Raw genomic sequence first — 20,942 nt, 5'->3', positions numbered from 1 at the left:
GTTAGTTATGCACCAATGAAATTCTAAAATTACGTATTCTATAACCATCGCATGTACAGGTATTACCGCGTAACGTATCTGTGAATTGAAATTCATCTAACCGAAAAATACTTTTTATTCTTTCAACTGAGCAATCAAACCAGTATTTTTTCGCGTGCTATGGTTTTTTGCTGTTGGTGGGACTGGAAATCGGCTTATTGCTGATGTAAGATATTTTTAACTTTGCAACATTGATTACACTATTCCAAAATAAGTCTTCTAATTACTTATATGGTTTTATAGAGATTGCTGCACACAGACAACTGAGAAACCCTATCTAAGACATAGGATGGCAAAAACTATAAATAACTTCAAATTCTGCCCTTATGAAGATGTATTAGGAATTGGAACTAGTAATGGCTTCACAAGCATTATTGTACCAGGTAATTTTTGAGGTCTACTTTTTTTATGTACTCCACTTATAAAGTCCCTTATCCACTCTTATATACTACCCCTGTATGCTCCTTTATGTACCTCTCTAAATACTTGTTATATCTATTTCTCCCATGTACTCACATACCTGAATTAAATAAATATCAATATACAAATGTAAATTATCGACCATATCAGATGGATGTCATTTACTGACGTACCTACTATCAATGCACGCTAATCATTGCATATTAATCATTTTTATGTTTTTATTTCAGGCAGCGGTGAGCCGAACTTCGACGCTTTGGAAAGCAATCCCTTCCAGAATAAGAAACAGAGAAAGGAAGCTGAAGTCAAAGCTTTGCTTGATAAGATTCCTGCTGAACTCATCACGCTCAATCCATTTGATATTACTGAAGTTGACGTACCTTCTATGCAAGAGCAAATGGAAGCTAAGAAGAAATTATTGGTAAGTGCATAATTAAAAACATATTGGTCTGTCCACGACAGTTTATCTATATCTACCATCTGGTTAGCATATTGCTAAGGATATGACTTTACTGCTAGAAAATCTAATTTCTGATTGCATATAAGGAAATCAGTTTTTTTGCATTCAACATTAAAGACAATTTTTCTTAATATTCAGTATCTCAAACCTAAGAAAATGGACTTCACTCCGAGGCACAAGAAGAAGGGCAAAACACAGATAGCAAGAAAGAAAATTATAAAACAAGCTGCCAGAAAGGTAAATACAAATAACATTAAGCTAATCCGAAACTGCAAACCCCATAGATACAGCAAAACTAATAACATCATTATTTTTACAGGAATTCGTGGAACAAGCAAAAGAAGCACAAAAGCTACTCAATTTGCCCAAACCCCAAAATGTAAAGAAACAATCCTTTGGTGTGCTCGACAGATTTGTACCAACAGTTAAGACTAAGAAATAAAACAAATACTTTGTATACATAAAAACTTATTATTTATTTCTTTCCTTTCATAATTTCCAAAACGATTTTCCATATTTACACAATGTATTTACAATTTAGTTAATAAACTTCAACATGATCAAAAATAGAGTAATAAAAAATGTCTTTAAAAACAAAGTTGAGTAAAGGCCTATAAACTACAATTAACAGGGGATGTCATATAAGTCACACAATCCTTCTGATCCATAGAGAGAAAAGGAGAAGTCATATTTAGTTACTGGTGGACTCAGTCTCAGCAGGTAATCTGAAAGAAAAATATATTTTAAGGTCACCACCAACTAGCCTAGGGAGTTTGAATTAGTCATTTTGGGAATATTACAAAGAAAAGTAATAGGAACAAATAATAAAATTAGAAAGGATTGATTGTGAGAATTGTCAGGTAAGACCAGGCTTAGAAAATCAGTATTATTCCAGTCTTAAATTAGATGAAGGCGAAAGTATTTTCTCCATACAATAAAGAAAAGAAATACTCACTGTTGGCATGCACACTATCTGCACTTTTTCCGTCTGTGTATTTCTGCACCTCAAGATCATCCATACTTGCATCGTCATCCATTTCCTTGAAAATAATAATTATTATTATGTAGCCAACAGATAGGTGCAGTTAAGAATAACACTGATATTATAAAGACAAAATTTTGTGAGTACATTTGTTCATAGTCTGAACAATGATCGGATAAGCTTGAGTGTTTGAGGGAAGCAGTTTCCCCACTATGAGTGTAACTCGGAAACAGCTGGAATCTTACGTAACATTAAATTGTTTTCATAAAAACATAACTGTGAGGTGTAAAAACTATTGAACATCTAATTCAACATAATTTTAAGAAAACTGATAAAATTTTAATGAATGTGCATACCTTGTCACTATCACTATCATTATCACTTAAAAGTATAACTCCAATAGATTCTGTTGATTTTAAATGTAAAAAATACTGCTGTTCTTGATCCTGGAACAAAAATATTGTTAAGACCTCTTTATATAATTCCAGCATTTACTTTTAGTCAAACAATTATTGAACTAATAGTAAGAGTCTATTACATTTTTGCTGTGTTTTGCCACCAAAGTCTGTCGATTTTCACTTGTATATTTCTGCTTACTCTGCAAAGACAATAAATTATTATTAAAATCTTCATCAGAACAAAATTAAGACACTAATGAGATATAAAAATTAAGACATCATCAATAACTCAGTTAAATAAAGGAATACTCATTCTATATCATAGTACTGTGTAATGTTAGTTACGCTGCATTGTTTACTCACAGTGTATAAATGCCTAAAGCACTTTAGAAATTAAGTCGTTAATCATCCCTTGGCTATATTCACATGATAAGAACAACTATATGAACAAGAACACATAATCTATAGTAATTTGTAGATAACACTTAGTAGTTTGACTTACCTTAGACGGTATAGTTCCTACAGATAAATCAGCACCCAGCGGTGCTTCTAATACTAAAACTTGGCTGTCTTCGAAACAGTCATGTATGTCCTTGTCGGAAACAAAACATAGGTCACTGTTGTCTGTGTCGTCCAGCACATTCTTTATGCTCTGTTCAATCCAATGTAACTGTCTGGAATAAAAATCATGTTATTTCAAGATGCAAAGAAAATTTTAGCTTTGTGTTTCATTACATTTCTAGTAAATCTGTTTTTCTGGAGGCTTCATACTCTGATAAAAGATAAAATGAAGTGGTCTAAGCCTGTAAAGTACTCCTATCTCAGCCATTTGCTGCCTAAGTATGAAGTGAAAATTTTGAGTACATTGGCTATAGTCTTTCAACATAATTGATGTTAGTATAATCATAATAGAGTACCTGCTAAGGCACGATTTTTAACTACATTTATTACCGCTTTGTGTACGGTGATTATCATGTTCTATAGAGAAGCCACATAAACGAATGTAAACAGACGTCTATAAAGCGATTAAACTCTGATCTAATCACTTTATTATTTAAATAGCCATTAGTAAACTGTGATTGTTCTAATGGCTGCTTCAAACATAAATTGCCATTGTTCTATGGAATTAATGTCTATATTTAATGAGAACTAATTGTTTGTTATAGGGAGGTGTTATCCTTGTTTCTCACGACGAGAGGTTAATACGAATGGTTTGTAAAGAGCTGTGGGTTTGTGGCGGAGGTTCCGTCACCAGTATAGAGGGAGGCTTCGATGAATACCGCAAGATCGTCGAGAGAGAACTCGAAGCCCAGAATAAGTAGACCAATCTGCTGGAATCCCAGCACCGTGTCGTGTCGTGTCCACGAGCCGCCTTAGCCAATGCATCCCGTTAAGTTTTAGCCTGATTATAGTATAAACGTGTGTTGTGGTGTGAAGCTGCCGCTTTTCCCTTTTGAACCTCCATGGTCGACATTGTTCAGTCCGCCCCGTCGACACGACATGACGCTATGTTAGCATTCCCGCTTAACGCAATTTTCACACCTAGCCACATGTATACAGTATATCCATGTAAAAAGTAACCCTAAATTATATCGTTGTAATATAATTATTGTCTTTCATTATTATTTTATTTATACTTACTTCTTACTCATACATGGTTCACTGAAGGAGAAATGAAAAACTTGTTAATATCAATGCAAATTTTTATTTATACCTTCAACCTCTCTCTCACTTTGTCTCCATTAAATACCTTCGCATACATAAACGCGTTGTTCGAAATATTCGAAAATATCGATGGCAATTAAAAAAACATAATTAACTTAAAAATGCATATTTACAAATCAATGATCAAATACATAATATACAATTAAAATAATGACTAAAATAGGAAGAATTAAATTATTCAGTGGAAATAAATCGAATTGAACTCAATTTCAGGCAGTTAAACTATCTTGAGACAGATAGGTGCTCTGGTTTTAAATGCAAGTATTTATTTCGTACGAAATAGATTGGCGAATGTGATATCGGAGGGAAGGGTATTTATTGGGAATGTTCAATAAATTAAAATTGATTATAGGACTTGAAGTATACATACATAAATAATATACTGGTATACAATAACTATACCGGTTATTATGGCAATTTGTGATTGTGAATATATAGGTAAAAATTAAAAAGTTACTCTACCAGATCACAAATACTAATCTAAATTACTTATGTCCAGTTGGCAATGACAAATGGCGGTTGATCACGCGACTCTTACTACTGGTAAGAGGGGTCGATGAGATAAAACTTATGATTTACTGATGCTTTTTGCGCCGGGGCTTTGTTTTGTCGGCGTTCCTCAGTACTTCAGCGTAGGAAAGCTCTAGTTTCCTCAGCTTGTGAATTTCCTGTGACGCAGTGCTCTGTTTGATGTCCCACGAGTCGGTCTCGGTGTTCCATCCCTGGTAGATCTTGCCGGTCCGGCCGCTTGCGCTGGGAGTCGGCGAGTTTAAGTTTCTGTTGTAGAACTGTAGCGTGGAGCCGTTCCAATCGTTCTCCGCCGCTCTGACGAGGGGACTCGCCTCGATCGGCCTGTAGTCCCTCCTCTTCTTGCTCGATGACTTCTGGTAGGTGATCTTAGGTGGCGACGGGAAGACTGGCGAGTCTGCGCCCTGGCGGTCCTGGCTGTGCTTGCGATTGCGATGTCTGGACTTCTTTCTAGTGGCCGCTATGTACTCTAGTGGCTGACGCACCAGCGGAGTGAGAACGCGTTCTTTCTCTTCCTTTCTTTCCTTTTCCTTCTCCCTCTCTTTCTCTCTCTGCACGCTGTGGTCTCGTGAGACGGGGTGCTCTTTGGGCTGACGTGCCGGGCTCGGCTTAGGTTTCTCCGTGGTGCTCTCCGCCACTGGTTTGTTCTCTTTGTTACCATTTTCTTCCTTCTTTGCCGCTTCGGGCTGGGGTTTCTCCTTTTCTTTCAAAGTTGGTGTTTCGGGCACGGTAATATCGGACACTGGAATCGATTGTTCAGACATTACAGACGAAAATACGCTCTGGGTGTCATCTGTGAAGTTGCCGGGCGCCTCCTCGTTCGCGGGTGTGACTGGTGGCACCTTGCCAGCTGTGGTGTCATCGAGGAGCGGCAGTTGCTCTCCATCGTCTTTGTTCTCCGCCGCCTTCTTGAGGATGGTGAAGATTTCCTTGAACAGTTCACGGTACTCCGGTCTGTTGCGGAACCGACTGTCCATGGGGCTGACATCATCGTAGATGCTGAAACGGTAATCTTCTCCGTCAGCGATTGTGCACAAGAACGAGCCTGGTCGTTCGCGTTCTGTCTGCGTAGCTTTGTTGCTGGTTTCATCCGAAAATCCGGAGCTTGAAGTCTCTGCTTCTGAGAAGTCCGGAGTCTGGATGATCTTCTTGCGCGAAGTAGTTTCGACCTTCTTAGTTTGGCCGACTCCTTTCTGTTCTTCGCCGTGTCCGCTTTCCTCATCAGTATCTTTGACACTGAACTGGCTGTAGTCTCCAGAAGTTTGCAGTTCATCCTGGAGAGACAGAGGTCCACACGGATTCTGAGTGCTGGGCAAAGTGGTCGGTTTGGTCTTTCTGATGTTCTTAACCTGTGACAGTTGAACTTCTAGAAGAGCCTCGTACTTCTGCACCAGTTCTCTGTAAGGGTTATCGTGGCCATCTTCTTTATTCGCCCATATACCCTGGAGTAACTTTTCCTTGGCATTCTGAAAGGTAAATAGTGGTTATTCGTTATTGTTACGGCACCAAGTGAGATTGTGACTGCTACTAGTGATTGTGATGAGTTTAAAACATGTAATGCTTGTTATTCAAGTGACAAAGTATTATTCTTGTATGAAGTTATTCTCAAGAAATGAACGAGTATAATACTGTTACTGAAAAGAAAATCCGAGTTAAATTCACAGGAAGTAGATGAACTTGAATATGAAATGATTTTTAAATCAAACTAAATTATTCAAAACAAAATATCTAACGAATATGATTAGTCAAAAATACACCCATTACTCCTTAATTAATTGTTTTTTTACTTATTATTTATGATTAATATTGATAGTTGACATCACTCTGCATGTTAGTTATAAATAAGCTAATAAATATATTACTACTGAAAACGTTCATATACACAATAACACAACATATAGTATTATTTACGAGTTAGTATTAGTATGAACAACCCACATCCGTATTGTCACCAATTACGTGGCCATTACACATTTATGTCCAGACATACACAACATGCGTTAGTTCGGAGTGATTGCACGGACTATCAGCCTCGGTACACCGCCACCATTGAATCGTTCAGCGTGCACTATTCGCGTTTAGTATAATAACGAGTCGGTAATGGACGTACCTTCGACTACATACGATATATCCAAAGAAAACTACTGCAAATGCGCTTCATAATGCATATGCAAAGCGTGATCAACAACATCAGGGGCAGTTGGAAAAGCTTTGTCGCCTAGAAACGAGCGAAATTCATATGAGATTGTTGGCGAAGTCCAATGCCAATGTTTTATTTATCCAACACGATCATCTCCGGCGGAAAAGTGGGAAAGTGTTACGTGTATCGATTGCTGAACAATAGACATTCAACAGTTGGGACCAATGAGTCTGAATGATCTGTCAATGGAATTCCACATTGTACTACACATTGATTAGTCTTAGCGTGTTAATGATGTTAGTCGATTTGCGTATTACGCAGAACTGTGAGTTAATTTTGTTACAAGACGAGAAGTAAAAGGAAAATTAAATGTACACATTGTTAATAACAGAAAAGAATTTCTACAAAAAGATATTAAAGCTTCAACAGAATCTTTAGGAACGTGCAATGCAAGGGTATCGTAGTGACACTTACGTCGAATTTGACAAGTTTGTTAGTGACGAGATCTTCGCGGGGGCTGTCCTGGCCAGACGGAGGGAGGATCAGAGAGCTGATTGCACTCCTATCATCATCGTCTCCGTCTAGCATAGACGACATGTCGTCTCCTCTCTCCACGCCTCTCAGACATCTTATGCATAGCTGTCCTTGTCTGTGAGGGAAATAAAACAAATAAACGATGCTGTTATGAATTAAACATTTTGGAATTACATATAAGCTTTCTAAATAGTTTATCAGTTTTTACCTGACTTCTTCAAGGATAGAGAATTCTTCATGCATAGACTTCGGCTCGTCTTCCCTTTGTTGCCAATTCCTGAACTGGTCGTGCAGTCTGTTGTTCTCCTGGACCATTGACGCCAACTGTTCCTCCAGTTCCGTCACCCTCCTCTGTTCTTGTGCGAACGCTACCTTGCTCTCTCTGAGTTCATCGCTGAGCCTGAGTAAATCCTCATCCTCTTTAGTCAGTTCTGGGAGAGGTGCTACCGTCTTAATCGGTGTACTGTTTACATCAGGCTTTTTGACACTGAGAGTTAATTCAACAGATTTCTCTTTTTCTTTGGGTTTCTCAACTTCGGGTTTCCGTTCTGCCCTTCGCCTGGAGATCTCCAGCTGGGCGTTTAGGTCGTCGACAGTCTTTTGTAGTTCCTCACATTTGGTCTCCAGCGTCTCAATTGTGGCGCACAGACTAAAAACATGTCAGAAGAAAATTAATGTAAAGTTATATGACTTAAGATTGTTGTAATAGTGATTAATTATGAAGCAAGTTGTCGTGAATGTTCGTAAAACTTACGTTTTAATGTGTTTCTTTTCCGCGGCATGGTCGACAGCTAGCCTGTGGTTGGCGCGCTCCAAATCTTGAATGCTCACTTCCAGTTGCTCGTAGATCCTCAACCTGGAGTCGTTCACCTCACGAAGCGCGACCGTCTGTTTCGTTAAGTACTGAAACAATAACATTTGCATTAAAATTACGTTAAGATACTTCATGTTTGCCAGCTAAATTATCTTTGCTGTCAATCTATTGCGTAGTTGGAATAATTTTGTAATTTAATTTATAAGTTTTGTCATAACGTGGGTTCGTAATGCAATGTTTGTTTATTATGTTCTAATCGTTGTTATTGACAGTAATTATGGTGGGTTAGGAAGTTCAAATGGTAGTCGAGATCGTTATTATGATTTAAATTGTCTATAGCCTTAATGATAGGAAATAATACTGGCTGTAACTAGTTATATCTGCCTCTGATGTTGTATCAAACTGTTATGGTTATTTAAATTTTATTATGAGATTGTCCTACTGTATTAGATCGTTTTATTTAATTGTTTTCGTACCTCAATTTCCTGTGTTTGGTCTTCGATGATATTCTGGTGCTGACGAAGAGCTGTTTCGAGTTCCTTGTTCCTCTCCAATAGAGTTTTGCCGAGTTCCGCTGCCAGCTGCAAATCTGGAAATAAGAAAATTTATGTTTAATAACATTGTTTGAAGTCTTAAAATATAAATAACTAGCAGTAAAATACGGCACCCTAAAACGTGAATGACCTTTTTCGTTTCTTTCTCTGTACCTAACAGTTACCTAAGAAGTTTAGCTCAACACGTAACCACGCATGATCTCTACTCATTTGTTTGACAAACTCACGAGAAACTTGTCTGTGTTTGCCTAGCCCAGCCATGTAGAGACGAAAGAATGTTAAAAGTGAAAGACATTGCATCTAAAGATAAGACGGTGAGTTGGACGAAGTAATTAAGCTATCAGAACACCATCGCTTTTCTGCAGTTGAGTGACGGCGGGCCGCTTGGCGCATTGCGACAGCTGACAAACAGACACGGGTAACCGAACACCTGTGACACAACACAATACAACGCTTGCCAAGCAACAACACTGTCAACTTAAACTAGAACAAAAGACGCCACGCACAACGCCTTCATCGATCCGTCCGTGAAAGGTTTTTGCAATGTAACCTTGCCCGCTCGAAGAATAACGCAAAATTATCGAAATCCAGGTCAATGAGTATGTACGGAACGCACGTAGATGAAAGTTGATAGACATATCGGGGAAATTGTGATTTATTTAACTGTTGAACGCGGGAATTGTGGTCAGTATGCGGAAAATGTTCTCCAAAATCTTCTGATAAATAAATAATACTTAACTAAGTTTATCATTCGTTTTCGCATAAATTAATGCAACAAACTACAATGTTGATGTTTATACACGAGATAAGATATTTCACATGGTCTAGGAAATATTCTTCGCTCCAAATATTTTGAGCTATGCTACGTCTAATACTCGTTTCGTAGGTATTTCATGGTAGGAGGGACATACCGCAAACAACACTAGATTTTAATGGAGGCACTCAGATGCGACGTAGAGTTGAAACCCGTAGTTGTACATAATAAATAACAATTTATGGACGACGATTTTTTGTACAGAAAAAAATATAGCGTTTATTTCAGTAAATTCATGCTAGCCGGTTCCAGTCTTGGGTTTTTATCATCACAAAGTATACGTTCACCAGTCAAGCTGACGTATATTATAATGGTGTTACAGAACTCGTTTAGGCCTTATGCCGCACGCAAGGCTATTAAAAAGTATGAAGAAAAAAAATCTGACGCGCGTTAGTTATGCACCAATGAAATTCTAAAATTACGTATTCTATAACCATCGCATGTACAGGTATTACCGCGTAACGTATCTGTGAATTGAAATTCATCTAACCGAAAAATACTTTTTATTCTTTCAACTGAGCAATCAAACCAGTATTTTTTCGCGTGCTATGGTTTTTTGCTGTTGGTGGGACTGGAAATCGGCTTATTGCTGATGTAAGATATTTTTAACTTTGCAACATTGATTATACAGGCTTTGAAACGTAGACCACTGTCTCTCGCTTCAGTGATGCCTATGTGTTTGACGGACGAGTAGCTATCGATGTAATTCCTGTAACTGGCCAGCAAACGTGAGGAATTTTATACAAGACCAGTCGAGACTTCGTTGCAGCCAGTTTATCGAGTTCTGGGTAAATCAGTCGAGTAGTGATTCATAAATGTAAATTCTGCTGAATTTGCATTAATCTGCAATCTGAGCGTGTTGTTTTAACGAGATGCTTATCATTGATTAATTAAAGACTTAAAATATAGCGTTTTAAGCATATGATTTATTAAAGTAATATTGTATAGCTACTTTCAAACTTACAATTTTAGTCCGTGAAAGTATGTTCCTAGGTCTTAACGTGAGAGGTGCTGATCGTATCTTAGTATCAGACAGATCAGGTAATGGGTTTAAAACTGTGATGATATAAACATAGTCTGTTGATGGTGTTATGAGAGTTCGCCTTTTCAAAAGCCTCGTCGCTGCGGTAAATAGGTTTTTATATAGATTTATTTTCTGTACTTTCCGGATCGATCACTTTAAAAGATAAAATGTATCGGGCTCCTACTTGCTCGGGAACCTCGTTAAAACATATTGGTAAAAGGGAAATAAATTGGCAATGATGACTGGTAATTTCATGCATCTGAACGCTGAAAACACGTTCCATTAAATCTGATGATCAAATTACCGAAAATTCAATTACGCCGATGTAATTTCATTTCAAATTCAGCATTATGGAAACAATAAGACTCTCTCTTGGCCATCGAGTTTTTGCCAAGAATGTAATCTGCTATAACATAATGCGAAACTTTCTCGCACGATGATATTCAGATCAGCGTACTGATCTCATGATTTGATCTCCCAAAGAGAAAATTATAAGTAGTACTTAACTGTTTTCTCAACAACGTAACAATAGGTGTTAGTAATGATTCAAAATAAGCCATTTTTTTTTAAACTGAAGCCAAATGAGCATAGGAATAGGTAAACTATGAGGTGGTAATACTATTATGAATCATTGATTAATTTCTGTCATAAAAATATTGCAAAAAGGTTATGACTTGATAAAGTGTTGCCTTTTAAAATAATTTTAACGAAATTAGCAGTTTGCATGACTGGGCGTTTTAACTAAACACTAGTTCATAACTCAAAACGGTTCCTAAAGTTTCATGGCAAAAACTAATAAAACCAGAGAAGCAATTTTACATTCAAATGCAAATCCCACGATTTATGATGACTATCGCGTTATTTACAAACTAAATGGAGCAAAAACTCTTCAATTGTTCGTAATGTCCCATTGTGCATACCAATCAAATCAAATAACCTATATGTCACATAGCAATTACAGACAATATGACGGATGAGTGAATGACAATGAGTCACGAGGTCTATAGACTCGTACAATGAACGAACTCTGACTTATGACTCGGCCAGAGTTTTGTAACCCGTTTGACGATTGACGTTACCGAATTTCAGTTCTTTCTTCTTGGTTGTTGAGAAATATTTGCATTGAGAAAGAATTTAAAACAATATTTCATGGCTTGATTGCATTTTATTAAGTCTTTTTTATGGCTGGCCTTGTTTGTTCGTTTTGTAACTGATTTTAGGACTGCTTAATTCTGAGGGCTGGTGTCTACGACTTTCCTTAAATTGATCACTAATATAATTTCTCTCTAAATCAATTTGATCATTACGGTCTTTCACGAAACCACTTTGTCGGAATATTCCATAATATTGACTGTTCAATAAATCGTTAGACATTAATTTCTTCCATTAGGATAATTACCCGATGTGACAGTTTGGACTAGGTACTCAATTAGTAACGTTAATTGGTAAATAACGATGTTGTTGATGTAAACAGACTTGCTTGTACATTTACCTAGCTATTGCTAGAGCTTAGTTAAACGATAGATATTAGCAAAAAAATAACTATTCCAGTTCAACCATAAAGACAGAATTACCACCTACTTAAGCATGACAAATATTTTATCTCAAAGACAATCTATATGTTTTTTTTTTTATCTATGGATCAAGTATCATGGCGTGCTAGATCGTGATACGATCTCCAAAATGGTCTGGTTATATTATATCACCACTAAACTAGTCATGCTTAAAACTGAAGTGTCCCAAGCGAATAGCGTGAGGGTAAGTGACCGGACAACAAAATATAAATATTAGGCAGGTAATCAACTGTGACTTGTTTATTTGCAAATTGTTCAACGTAAACTTGTGACAACAAAAAAGTGTTTGTGTGGTTAGACTAGGTACCTATTATTTATATTATAAGCCTTAATGAGATACAGCTTATATTTTCAGAGACGTATTGATCAAGATTGCAATCTTGATTAATACCTTATTAATTATGAATGAAATTATCTTCTTTATATTTTTATCGATTGTTGTTTTACGAAGCTCCCACGAAATCAATTGTTTTTTTTTTGCCTTTTGTGAAAATGGTAACTTAAATCAATTAGAAATATTGATATGTTTGCTGAACAGTTTGCTGCTTCTAACTCATAATTGCCAGCTTTTCGAACACTTGGACCTATATTAGCAAATTATTATTGGAAATACCAAGTGCCATATAAGCTGACTGGCTTCTTTATTTTTCTTCATGTCACCCAGGAAATCACTTAAATGGATAAATAAGGCATTTAAAGCATTTGTAACATCCATTACCGCAACTTATAGTAATTTTTCTCATTACGACATTTACAAAGCAACGATACAGTTTCAGTAGAATTCTACGGAGCGTACAGTCGCGTCACAAAAGTGCGTAATGTACGTGTTAAGTGGTTATAAAAGTTAATTTAATGGCAACTGGTTGTTATTACGAAAACATTGAAGCTTACGACTGTACGCCGTGTGAGGAAAAACAATGACGAAGTTGCGTTTACGAAGCTTTAGGTAGAAGGCACGCTTCATTCTCTATGGTACATGAGCGTCTATCTTTGAAATGTTAGTAGGTTGTCTTTTAGGTTACTTTCAAAGAAATAAATACAAGAAGTAATAAATAACTAAGCTCTTATATGAAGTCGTAATATTTTTTTATAAAATAGTATTGTTTTTTGCTTTATCTTGATGACTACACGAATCACAGCCGAATAGCACTTACGGATAGTGTCGCTTTTGATTACATTTTTTATCAGTTCATTAGTTCTAGAATATCCTGGTCAAAATATACACCTACAGCCGTTGTTTGTTGCCAGAAGCAACTACTTTTAACTAGGTATATCTTGCCGTTAAAGCATGCTCATCTTATATAAAGTAATTTCCAGTTTAGTAAAACTATAAGTCATAAAAACAAGAAGTGTTCTCATGTCATGAATTGCTGGTAAACACTATGAAATATAGTCTTAATAAATACTCGTGGAGAGTTCAAGAGCGAAGTCCGAAGGTTGCTTACTTGCTAGAACAAAAAACTTAACCTCCATAATCAAGTTTAATACTGTTCGCAAAAATGGTTGACTAATGGAAAATACCTAACATTTGAAACTTAAGTTTTGAACTGATAAACTTTCATGTTAAAATCTACCTCCTATTTTGAAAGTCGGTTAAGTAACGAATTCAATGGTTGAATTTTCCTGAAAATCGTTGTTTCATACTTTTAGCTTGATTTCAAGGGACATGTTTCAGTTAATCTATTGTGGTCTAAAACACGGATACATAAATAATGACTTGGTAGAATACAGACCAGTTTATTTCATGTTCCATTGTGTTTCAATGACGTTTTATTTATAGACTGTTTAATTACCTATCGACAGATATCTTCACTTGTTTCTATGTATAGTCGTACCTACTTGGTTTAGGTATGCAGAAAAATAAAGGTGTAACAAGTACGCAGTTAATTATTCATGTTTTTACTCATGTTTTTGTATTGCATATATTTACCTACATTACCATATGCGCACGTAATTTTAGGAAATTTTCAAGCGTTTGACGTTCTCTTACATCAGTTGCAGCTGGCTTAGTTTTATCTTGTGTTAGGGTATTATATCAATCAGATAATTAAACCAATATCAAAATGATAAGGAACAGACCGTTTTATCGCGCTATGTGCAACGTTTTTATGAGTTTTAAGGTCGATGGCAATAATAAAAGTTATATTTTTTGATGATGCCTTGGTATTAATTACAAAGCAGTTCTCAAATGCATCGTCATGACGTGCACGATACACTTCAGTACCGTTATAATTGAAGATGCGGACGTGCTTGAAGGTGTTAAATGCGTCTGTAATACCACGTAACCTCTCCAGTATGCACGAGCCCGTGATACAATCATTTATTGTTAGCACTTTGCTTAGTTAGACCATTGTTCGGCAATAGCTTAACAAAGCACGAGTCACCTTTAAGGGAAAAGCTAACAAATAATTGCAACAATACATAATACATCACTAAATCTCTCCCGATCAATGCTCGTGACCATAAATACTTATCCTTTAGAAAATAAACCATGACTTTAATCGACGAAGATAATCTAAATCTAACGAGAAAGACCTATAGAAAGCGGTACCGTAAACGCTAGCGTAACAGACTGACGTTATTCAAACAATTCCATGCTTCGATTCCATTTAGTTTTGTTCTTTGCGTTACGAATTGCTGCGAGCGCAACGTCTAGGGCGACGACCAGCGAGCGCCGCTCACACAGCCTTGCGAAACTAACCTTCGGTTCCTTGCAGGCACTCCAGCTCGACAGTGTAGTCCCACAGGTCCAAGGAGTTCAGCCCGTTCAGCTCCCACGAGTTGAACGAGTCGCACTGTTCCTGCTCCTCGCTCATCTTCCACCCACTTGAGGTCACTCACGAAGTTTTTAAGTTTGGGCTCTGGCGGCCATAGTCGAGTTAATTCATCGTAATGATCGGTGGTAGTGCTGGAGACGCGGCCGGAGCGGCGGCGCAGAACGGACTGAGGCGAGGCCGCCGCTGCGCCGGCAGTCGCGGCCGCAGCCCGCAGCACGGTGCAATTACCACGCCATCGCCCGAACGCCCCAATCTCATTTCAATCTCAATTCTTTCGATTACTCGTTCGGAAGACGAAATTAACAAAGTTGTCGTACAACCGTCGTTATTCATAATTGAACAAAAAGTCTAAACTAATCGCTGGAGAAAGTACGCAGCAATGTGCCACTAGCGATCAATCAAGGAGGATATCGGTATGGAAATGTACCTGTATGAAAAGATGAGCTAGAAAGTGTTCTACCCGAACAATGCTTTCGCATGTTAAACATTTGTAAATGTCAAGATTACCATCTATCATAACAAAGGCAGCAATTTCTTTCTACTTGTTTAGATAAATTATGAAGGAAACTGGGTGATGGTCTTGTGATCTGTCCCAACTGACATCTAATATACAAGGCCCGTTGGTTGTACTTAGTCAAACCAATAGATACTACATTGTACTGTAGGAAGCGAGGCAGTGATGATGGGGCAGGTGCAATACCCGCGCCGGCCGATCGCCGCGCGGCTGATCGAATGCGATCACTAGACCGAAACTACGCAGCGACGGCTTGTCGTATCGAATAAATAGGACATTTCGTTACGCAATTGGTCATAATCCCACGACACTAATATCTGGTTACTGAGTTACTTGTACTTACCTCAGTTATAAATAAACGTATTCTTATAAAGTTAACCGTTAACACCTTGCAATTAAAGTTGGTGTTGGAATTAAGCTAACAAAGTGAATTGGAAACATTAATTTGCTCCAGTTAGTTGACCGTAGATCCGGGTTTGTGATTCGAGCTATCTTTATGATCAGTTTAATTATTATTGATATCGAAGCACTTCATCGCTATCAGCACGTATTAATTGAGGAGTTTGTTTCTTAATTTTCGAGGGTCGTTTAGTTTTTATCTATGATTGCTGCGTCCTCTAGCCAGGGTCAGTAGTTGTTATGGGTCAGCTAAAATTACTCCGTCTAGAGATATGAAGTTGGAAATAGAAAGTGAATACCAAAATACCGTAATTAATGGCTGTCAAGAAACGACGATCAGTGATTCATACATTTGAACGTCTTGATTTATTTCATTCAAATGATATGTTTGGTCATGGCACTGCTGACATGAGGTGCTGATTCTTCACAAATCATAATAGTGATTGTGTGCATGTTTTGAAAACCTTCTATGCGAGTTGTAGGATTTTAGATAATTGTCTAAGCTGACCTGATATGAAATCACCGAATGAACAGGTGTGAATAAAAGTTTTAGAAAAACGCATAAAGTCCCACTTCAAATTATTATCTAAAGATCTGCATTCCAAACCATATAATGCTCTTGTCTATGCTGAGAATGTTCTTCTCTTCCCTGGTAACCTTCAATTTTCTTTCAAACAATGACAATGCTTCGTTTCCTCCAAAAGGACCATGGGCAAAAATGTATGAAGCCTGGGCTCACCCACCAACAGAGATGAGACCACTTTGAATATACTTGTAAAGCACTAAATATAAAGATTTAAACTAATTTTTGCGAAGAATCCATGGGGTTATTTTGCTATAAATATTTTTCTCCGACCATAAATAAACTAATATTCTGCAAAAAGTAGTGCTGTTATGGCATTGTAGGTTTTGTTATTGAACACCTTTAACTAGTTTTAAGTCCAGGTTTAATGTATACATAAACAATAAAACAGCTGCTAGCAGTTAAAATTATTTTTGTTAACATTTCAATCAATACCTACCAATAATAATGTCGTCTAAATATCCTGCCGGTGGATTATGCATATCTACAATTTTCGAAAGTTGCCCTCGATTTCTCAGGGTTTCCATCATCAGATCCTGGCCTGGTGATGAAGGTGGTCCCATAATCCTAGCATAATCAAATCCTGCGAATTAGGTTTTATGTCATGTATAACCAAGCGCACTACGACTCTTAACAATTGTCTTTTTCTACAAAACCTATTTAGGTGCATATCTTTTTTTTGCCATGGAATTGAAGATAGTGCCCATAGTAACAATTTTAGTACAAACAAAAACCTTCACAATGGCATATGCTATAACTCTGTTGGACAATGAGCCCAATTTGACTCATGGTCCTTTAACAAATATGTAGTGGAAGTTGGTTACATCTTTGTCCAATAACTGTTCCGTGGGAACTTCGTTGTATTACATGCAACTATCAAAACGAATGTGTGAACAAAACGTCTTAACATGACGTGATGAGTGAATTGTCTTCGTCTAAGTTATTCTCAAAGTTAGCCAACGTCCGCACGAATGTTGGTACGTTGACACAATGATCAATTTATCTCAATTATCTGCTACCAGAAGCGAATGTTTTCATAGTCACGCGAGCTGAACTCCGAGCATCATTTTGTCTTCTTTTTTGTCCTTCAATTCAATTGTTTCTAGCCTTAGTTTTGAATCCAGCCAGAGAAAAAATCTTTCCCAAAAAAAAAAAACAGATTCTCAATTCGGATGATTGTTTTATTTTTCATAAAAGCTTGCACAAGTTGTATCAAAGCATGTGATCTTCCTATTCCTTCCTATTCGAATAATAATATTGTTAGGTATATGTAGGTTTGTATGCTATCTGATATTGTATGCAAAAGATCATACCTAATGATAAAGACAGAAGATGATGTAATTATGAATTATACAAGTTGTGCACTTAGTAGGAAGCTACTTACTATGAAATCTTTACAAGATACTTTGTTCTTCTTAATATGTGGTTGTTAATTTTTTTTGCCTGTAATTAAAAGTTTTGGAAAACATCCCATCGTAAAAGTAAAAACCGAAAGTGTATCCGATGTTATATGAATGACTATGGGATGAGAACTTTACATGTTTACTCAGTAAACATTAATGGAGAAAGAAAAACATGTAATTTATCTTGTAATCTACCCATAAATCCGTCATCTGCCGACCATTAACAACTTAGAGCCGAAAATAGAAGAACGCAAAAGAAGTTTGATTGCACCATAGACAGAGCAACTAAAACAAAATCTCCAGTTTAAATTTATGGTTTAGATTACTTATCTGTTATCTACAAATCTCCTCTTTTTAACTGTTCCATATTTAGTGGGGCAGTAGTTTGAGCATTAATTTAAATAGCAATACCCTGCCCTATGAAGAAGAACCGGTAAGAATCTTCGTAACAGACTAGACTATTGCATTAAACAAATGAGCAACACTTTTAAAGACGATTGTTAATAACGCCATCTTTATCAAAGCGATTCCTTCCTCATTGCAATGTTTCATAAGTACCTAACCTTAATACTTAATGACTTGGCATGAAACCAGCGGGCTAACACTAGTACTTTACTTGTTTTGAAGTTGTTAAGTATTTGTATATTTTATTTAACAGTAGCTTCTGCGGACTATTTTACTCGCATCACGTGGGATTATCGCATCTGGATATTAAGATGCGTAGAGCCTACCTCGATAAATAGGCTACCTTACACTGAAGTGGTTTTATTCAAATCAGACCAATAAGTAGTTCCTGAGATTATCACGTTCTTCAAACAAAAAAGTTTATAATATAAGCAAAGATTTTAAAGAAGTTTTTCTACAGCTTCATGGCCGAGATTATTCTGTGTCATTATAGGCCATAAGTCCATAACCTTTTGTACATATAATCATACTATGGGTAGGTAAAGATTGCTAACATTTCGTGACCTATTCGTGCGTTAAAAATTGATTAGAACCGTCGGTTTCCACCGAGATAGTCATTACTCGCTCGTTAGTCTAGGTGCTTACGACGACGGACATTTTTAGTTTTCAAAACCAATAGTTCAGTGTTCACCTATTTTCTGAGAAAATTATTTCCGAATTTTTATTCCTTCCGAATATATCAGTCTATCTTACTAGGTACTTAATTGCGTCTTAACTGCGAGCATACAATATATTCTACTTTATTATAATAAGAGTTAAAAATTGCATGGAAAACCAAAACCTACTTATTTTCAGCTTTGCACCTACTTCGACTACATTGTTCGTACCGATGATCTAACCCTTAACGGGTACCTGTCACCTATTCAGGTACCAACACCAAAATACTATGCATGACCCCGTCTACTTAAGCTTAGCAGTAACGGTACACTTAATATTCAAACATTGTGATACTAATGAATATGGCCTGACGAATTCGCGTGCGATAACCCAATCCCAGTTTGGAGATAGGCAAATTAATGCTCGGATTAAATAATGATAACACTTTCATTTATATCACAAGGCAACCTGATAAATGGTGAATCATTCGAGTTATAAATATCGATTATTGTATGATAACTTTTAGATTTTATTTTTTACGTAATCTTCCACCTGCTGTCGTGCGAACTTCTTCCCGCACCTGAACAAAAAGTAGCCTATGTCTGTTTTTAGGCAAACGACTAGTTGATGTGTAGGTACCAAATTCATTTTAATCTTATTTGTTTAATATTTAAGGTAATAGTTTTTCGTGAAAGCCGGACAGACGTTGCATTTTCCGATTTGCATTTGTGCTATTGATTAGTAGGGATTTTACTTGATATTTTTGGTGTTTGTTTTATGTGGAGGTCAAAGTTTTAGATATAAAATTTCTATGGTCACAGTCACAGACATACTTAATTAGCGGATAGTTTACCAAACGTCGAGATTGATTCGTTATGCTTACTCAGAGACACAAAAAGGCTATGATTATTTTCAGGTTAGTCAGACAACAGACAAGAAGCGTTTGCGCAGTATCAATTACAAATCTCCGGCTCATCAGTGGTCAGACACAAAATATTACCGCAGTTACATAAATATAGTTACAAAATATTTTACCCAATACACGTATCAGTGCACGGGAGCTATATAATTAGAGGTACATTGTGAAATTGGTACAATTGCCCAGTTTCGAAGTTGTGACAAAAAGTTTTGCATAAAACTTGTGATTTTATTGAAACAAAACGATTATCTACATGCGATTGTTTGGAGATCAGAATTTGGTACTGAAATTCTGTAGTTGAATATGTACTTTGTTAACTTAAATAAATAAACCCACATTGCCACAGTTTACCAAGAATTTTCAACTGTCATGATTAGGCCTAATGAAGCACGCACTTGTTAGTTAGTACATACTACTAATAACAATAAATCTGGGAATGCCTTACAGTAGGTTGCATAATAAGTTCCTATTACGAGTGTAATAACGAGTAGCAAATACTATGAAAGCCTCGTGTTCGTTGCATCTCAGATCACAGAAAATATTTAACTGAATATTTATGCTTATCTGCATAACATAAATTATTTCCAGCAATTTGTGTGTCGGAGAAAGTGTTCCAGACTGGATAAGCAACAGGAAGGGCACGATTGGCCACAAATGTCAGCTCATCGTTCCCATAGCTGCGCGCACGCCGCAATCTGTTGAAAGTAGAATCAATTTGTTTTAGAAAGTAGATTGTTCTACAGCCTCGCCTTTTGCGAATGCTTCGCGAATTATTTTTATACTTTAAAGATCTTGAAACGTATGTACTTTTACAATATTTTGATTGTGGTAAAAGTTATAGGATTGCGTTAGTGCTTTCAGATTGCACTTAACAATAATAGTTTTATCTGAAAGGCTTAATTGATTGATTGAGGCTGAAGGTTTTATTGAGGTTCCTTTTAGCACTTATGTACAAAAGAAACCTTTCGATTCTAAGTTCGTATTATTTGTTGATCACGGAATCCTTCATTTTCAATTTTATACCACACAAGGTGGTCTGAATTCCACAGGTGTTCGCGAAACCATTCAACTTATGAGACCGTCCGTTCTACGTCTGTTACTGGTATTTGCACACTAGCATGATACCTCGGCAATGGTAATGAATGTTTTCAGCAAGTATGAGCAATGTAACCCAATGAATATGCATTCAAAAGTCTGCACCACGACCCTGAATATATTTACCAACGTCTGTTAAACACACTTTTATAAAAAACAACCGCATACAAGTTAGAAGTGATAG

At 36.8% G+C, this 20,942-nt stretch overlaps 2 protein-coding genes and 1 long non-coding RNA gene across 5 annotated transcripts in view; 1 reads left to right on the top strand and 2 right to left on the bottom strand.

Annotated features, from left to right (window-relative positions):
* The first annotated feature begins 282 nt into the window (after positions 1-282).
* Positions 283-1,376, top strand: LOC135117291 (WD repeat-containing protein 46-like). The gene is made up of 4 exons (XM_064036211.1): positions 283-422; positions 690-880; positions 1,058-1,156; positions 1,239-1,376. Exons 1-4 carry the CDS (start codon positions 329-331, stop codon positions 1,359-1,361), a joined length of 507 nt encoding a protein of 168 aa, XP_063892281.1. The 5' UTR covers positions 283-328; the 3' UTR covers positions 1,362-1,376.
* Positions 1,371-2,997, bottom strand: LOC135117292 (uncharacterized). The gene is made up of 5 exons (XR_010276774.1): positions 2,802-2,997; positions 2,440-2,499; positions 2,258-2,347; positions 1,875-1,959; positions 1,371-1,644 (listed from the first exon to the last, which is right to left on the bottom strand). It is a non-coding gene; the product is annotated as an uncharacterized LOC135117292 (long non-coding RNA).
* A 984-nt stretch (positions 2,998-3,981) lies between these two features.
* LOC110371499 (uncharacterized) overlaps positions 3,982-20,942 on the bottom strand; it is a 75,108-nt gene continuing 58,147 nt past the window's right edge. For 2 of the 3 annotated variants that reach the window (XM_021327803.3, XM_021327802.3), the window contains exons 2-6: positions 8,517-8,629; positions 7,981-8,129; positions 7,435-7,875; positions 7,167-7,341; positions 3,982-6,018 (exon numbers count right to left, since the gene is read on the bottom strand). In XM_021327803.3, the coding sequence (XP_021183478.3) occupies positions 4,600-6,018; positions 7,167-7,341; positions 7,435-7,875; positions 7,981-8,129; positions 8,517-8,629 (2,297 nt within the window). In that variant the 3' untranslated portion in view covers positions 3,982-4,599. Of the gene's footprint in view, positions 6,019-7,166; positions 7,342-7,434; positions 7,876-7,980; positions 8,130-8,516; positions 8,630-14,707; positions 14,979-20,942 lie in introns of those variants that run through there. The other variant, XM_021327801.3, reaches the window with a different exon arrangement.

The sequence above is a fragment of the Helicoverpa armigera genome, chromosome 9, assembly GCF_030705265.1.
Source record: "Helicoverpa armigera isolate CAAS_96S chromosome 9, ASM3070526v1, whole genome shotgun sequence".
Classification (NCBI taxonomy): Eukaryota; Metazoa; Arthropoda; class Insecta; order Lepidoptera; family Noctuidae; genus Helicoverpa; species Helicoverpa armigera.
The sequence above is the reverse complement of the archived record's forward strand: the minus strand, read 5'-3'. Positions and strand labels throughout refer to the sequence as shown.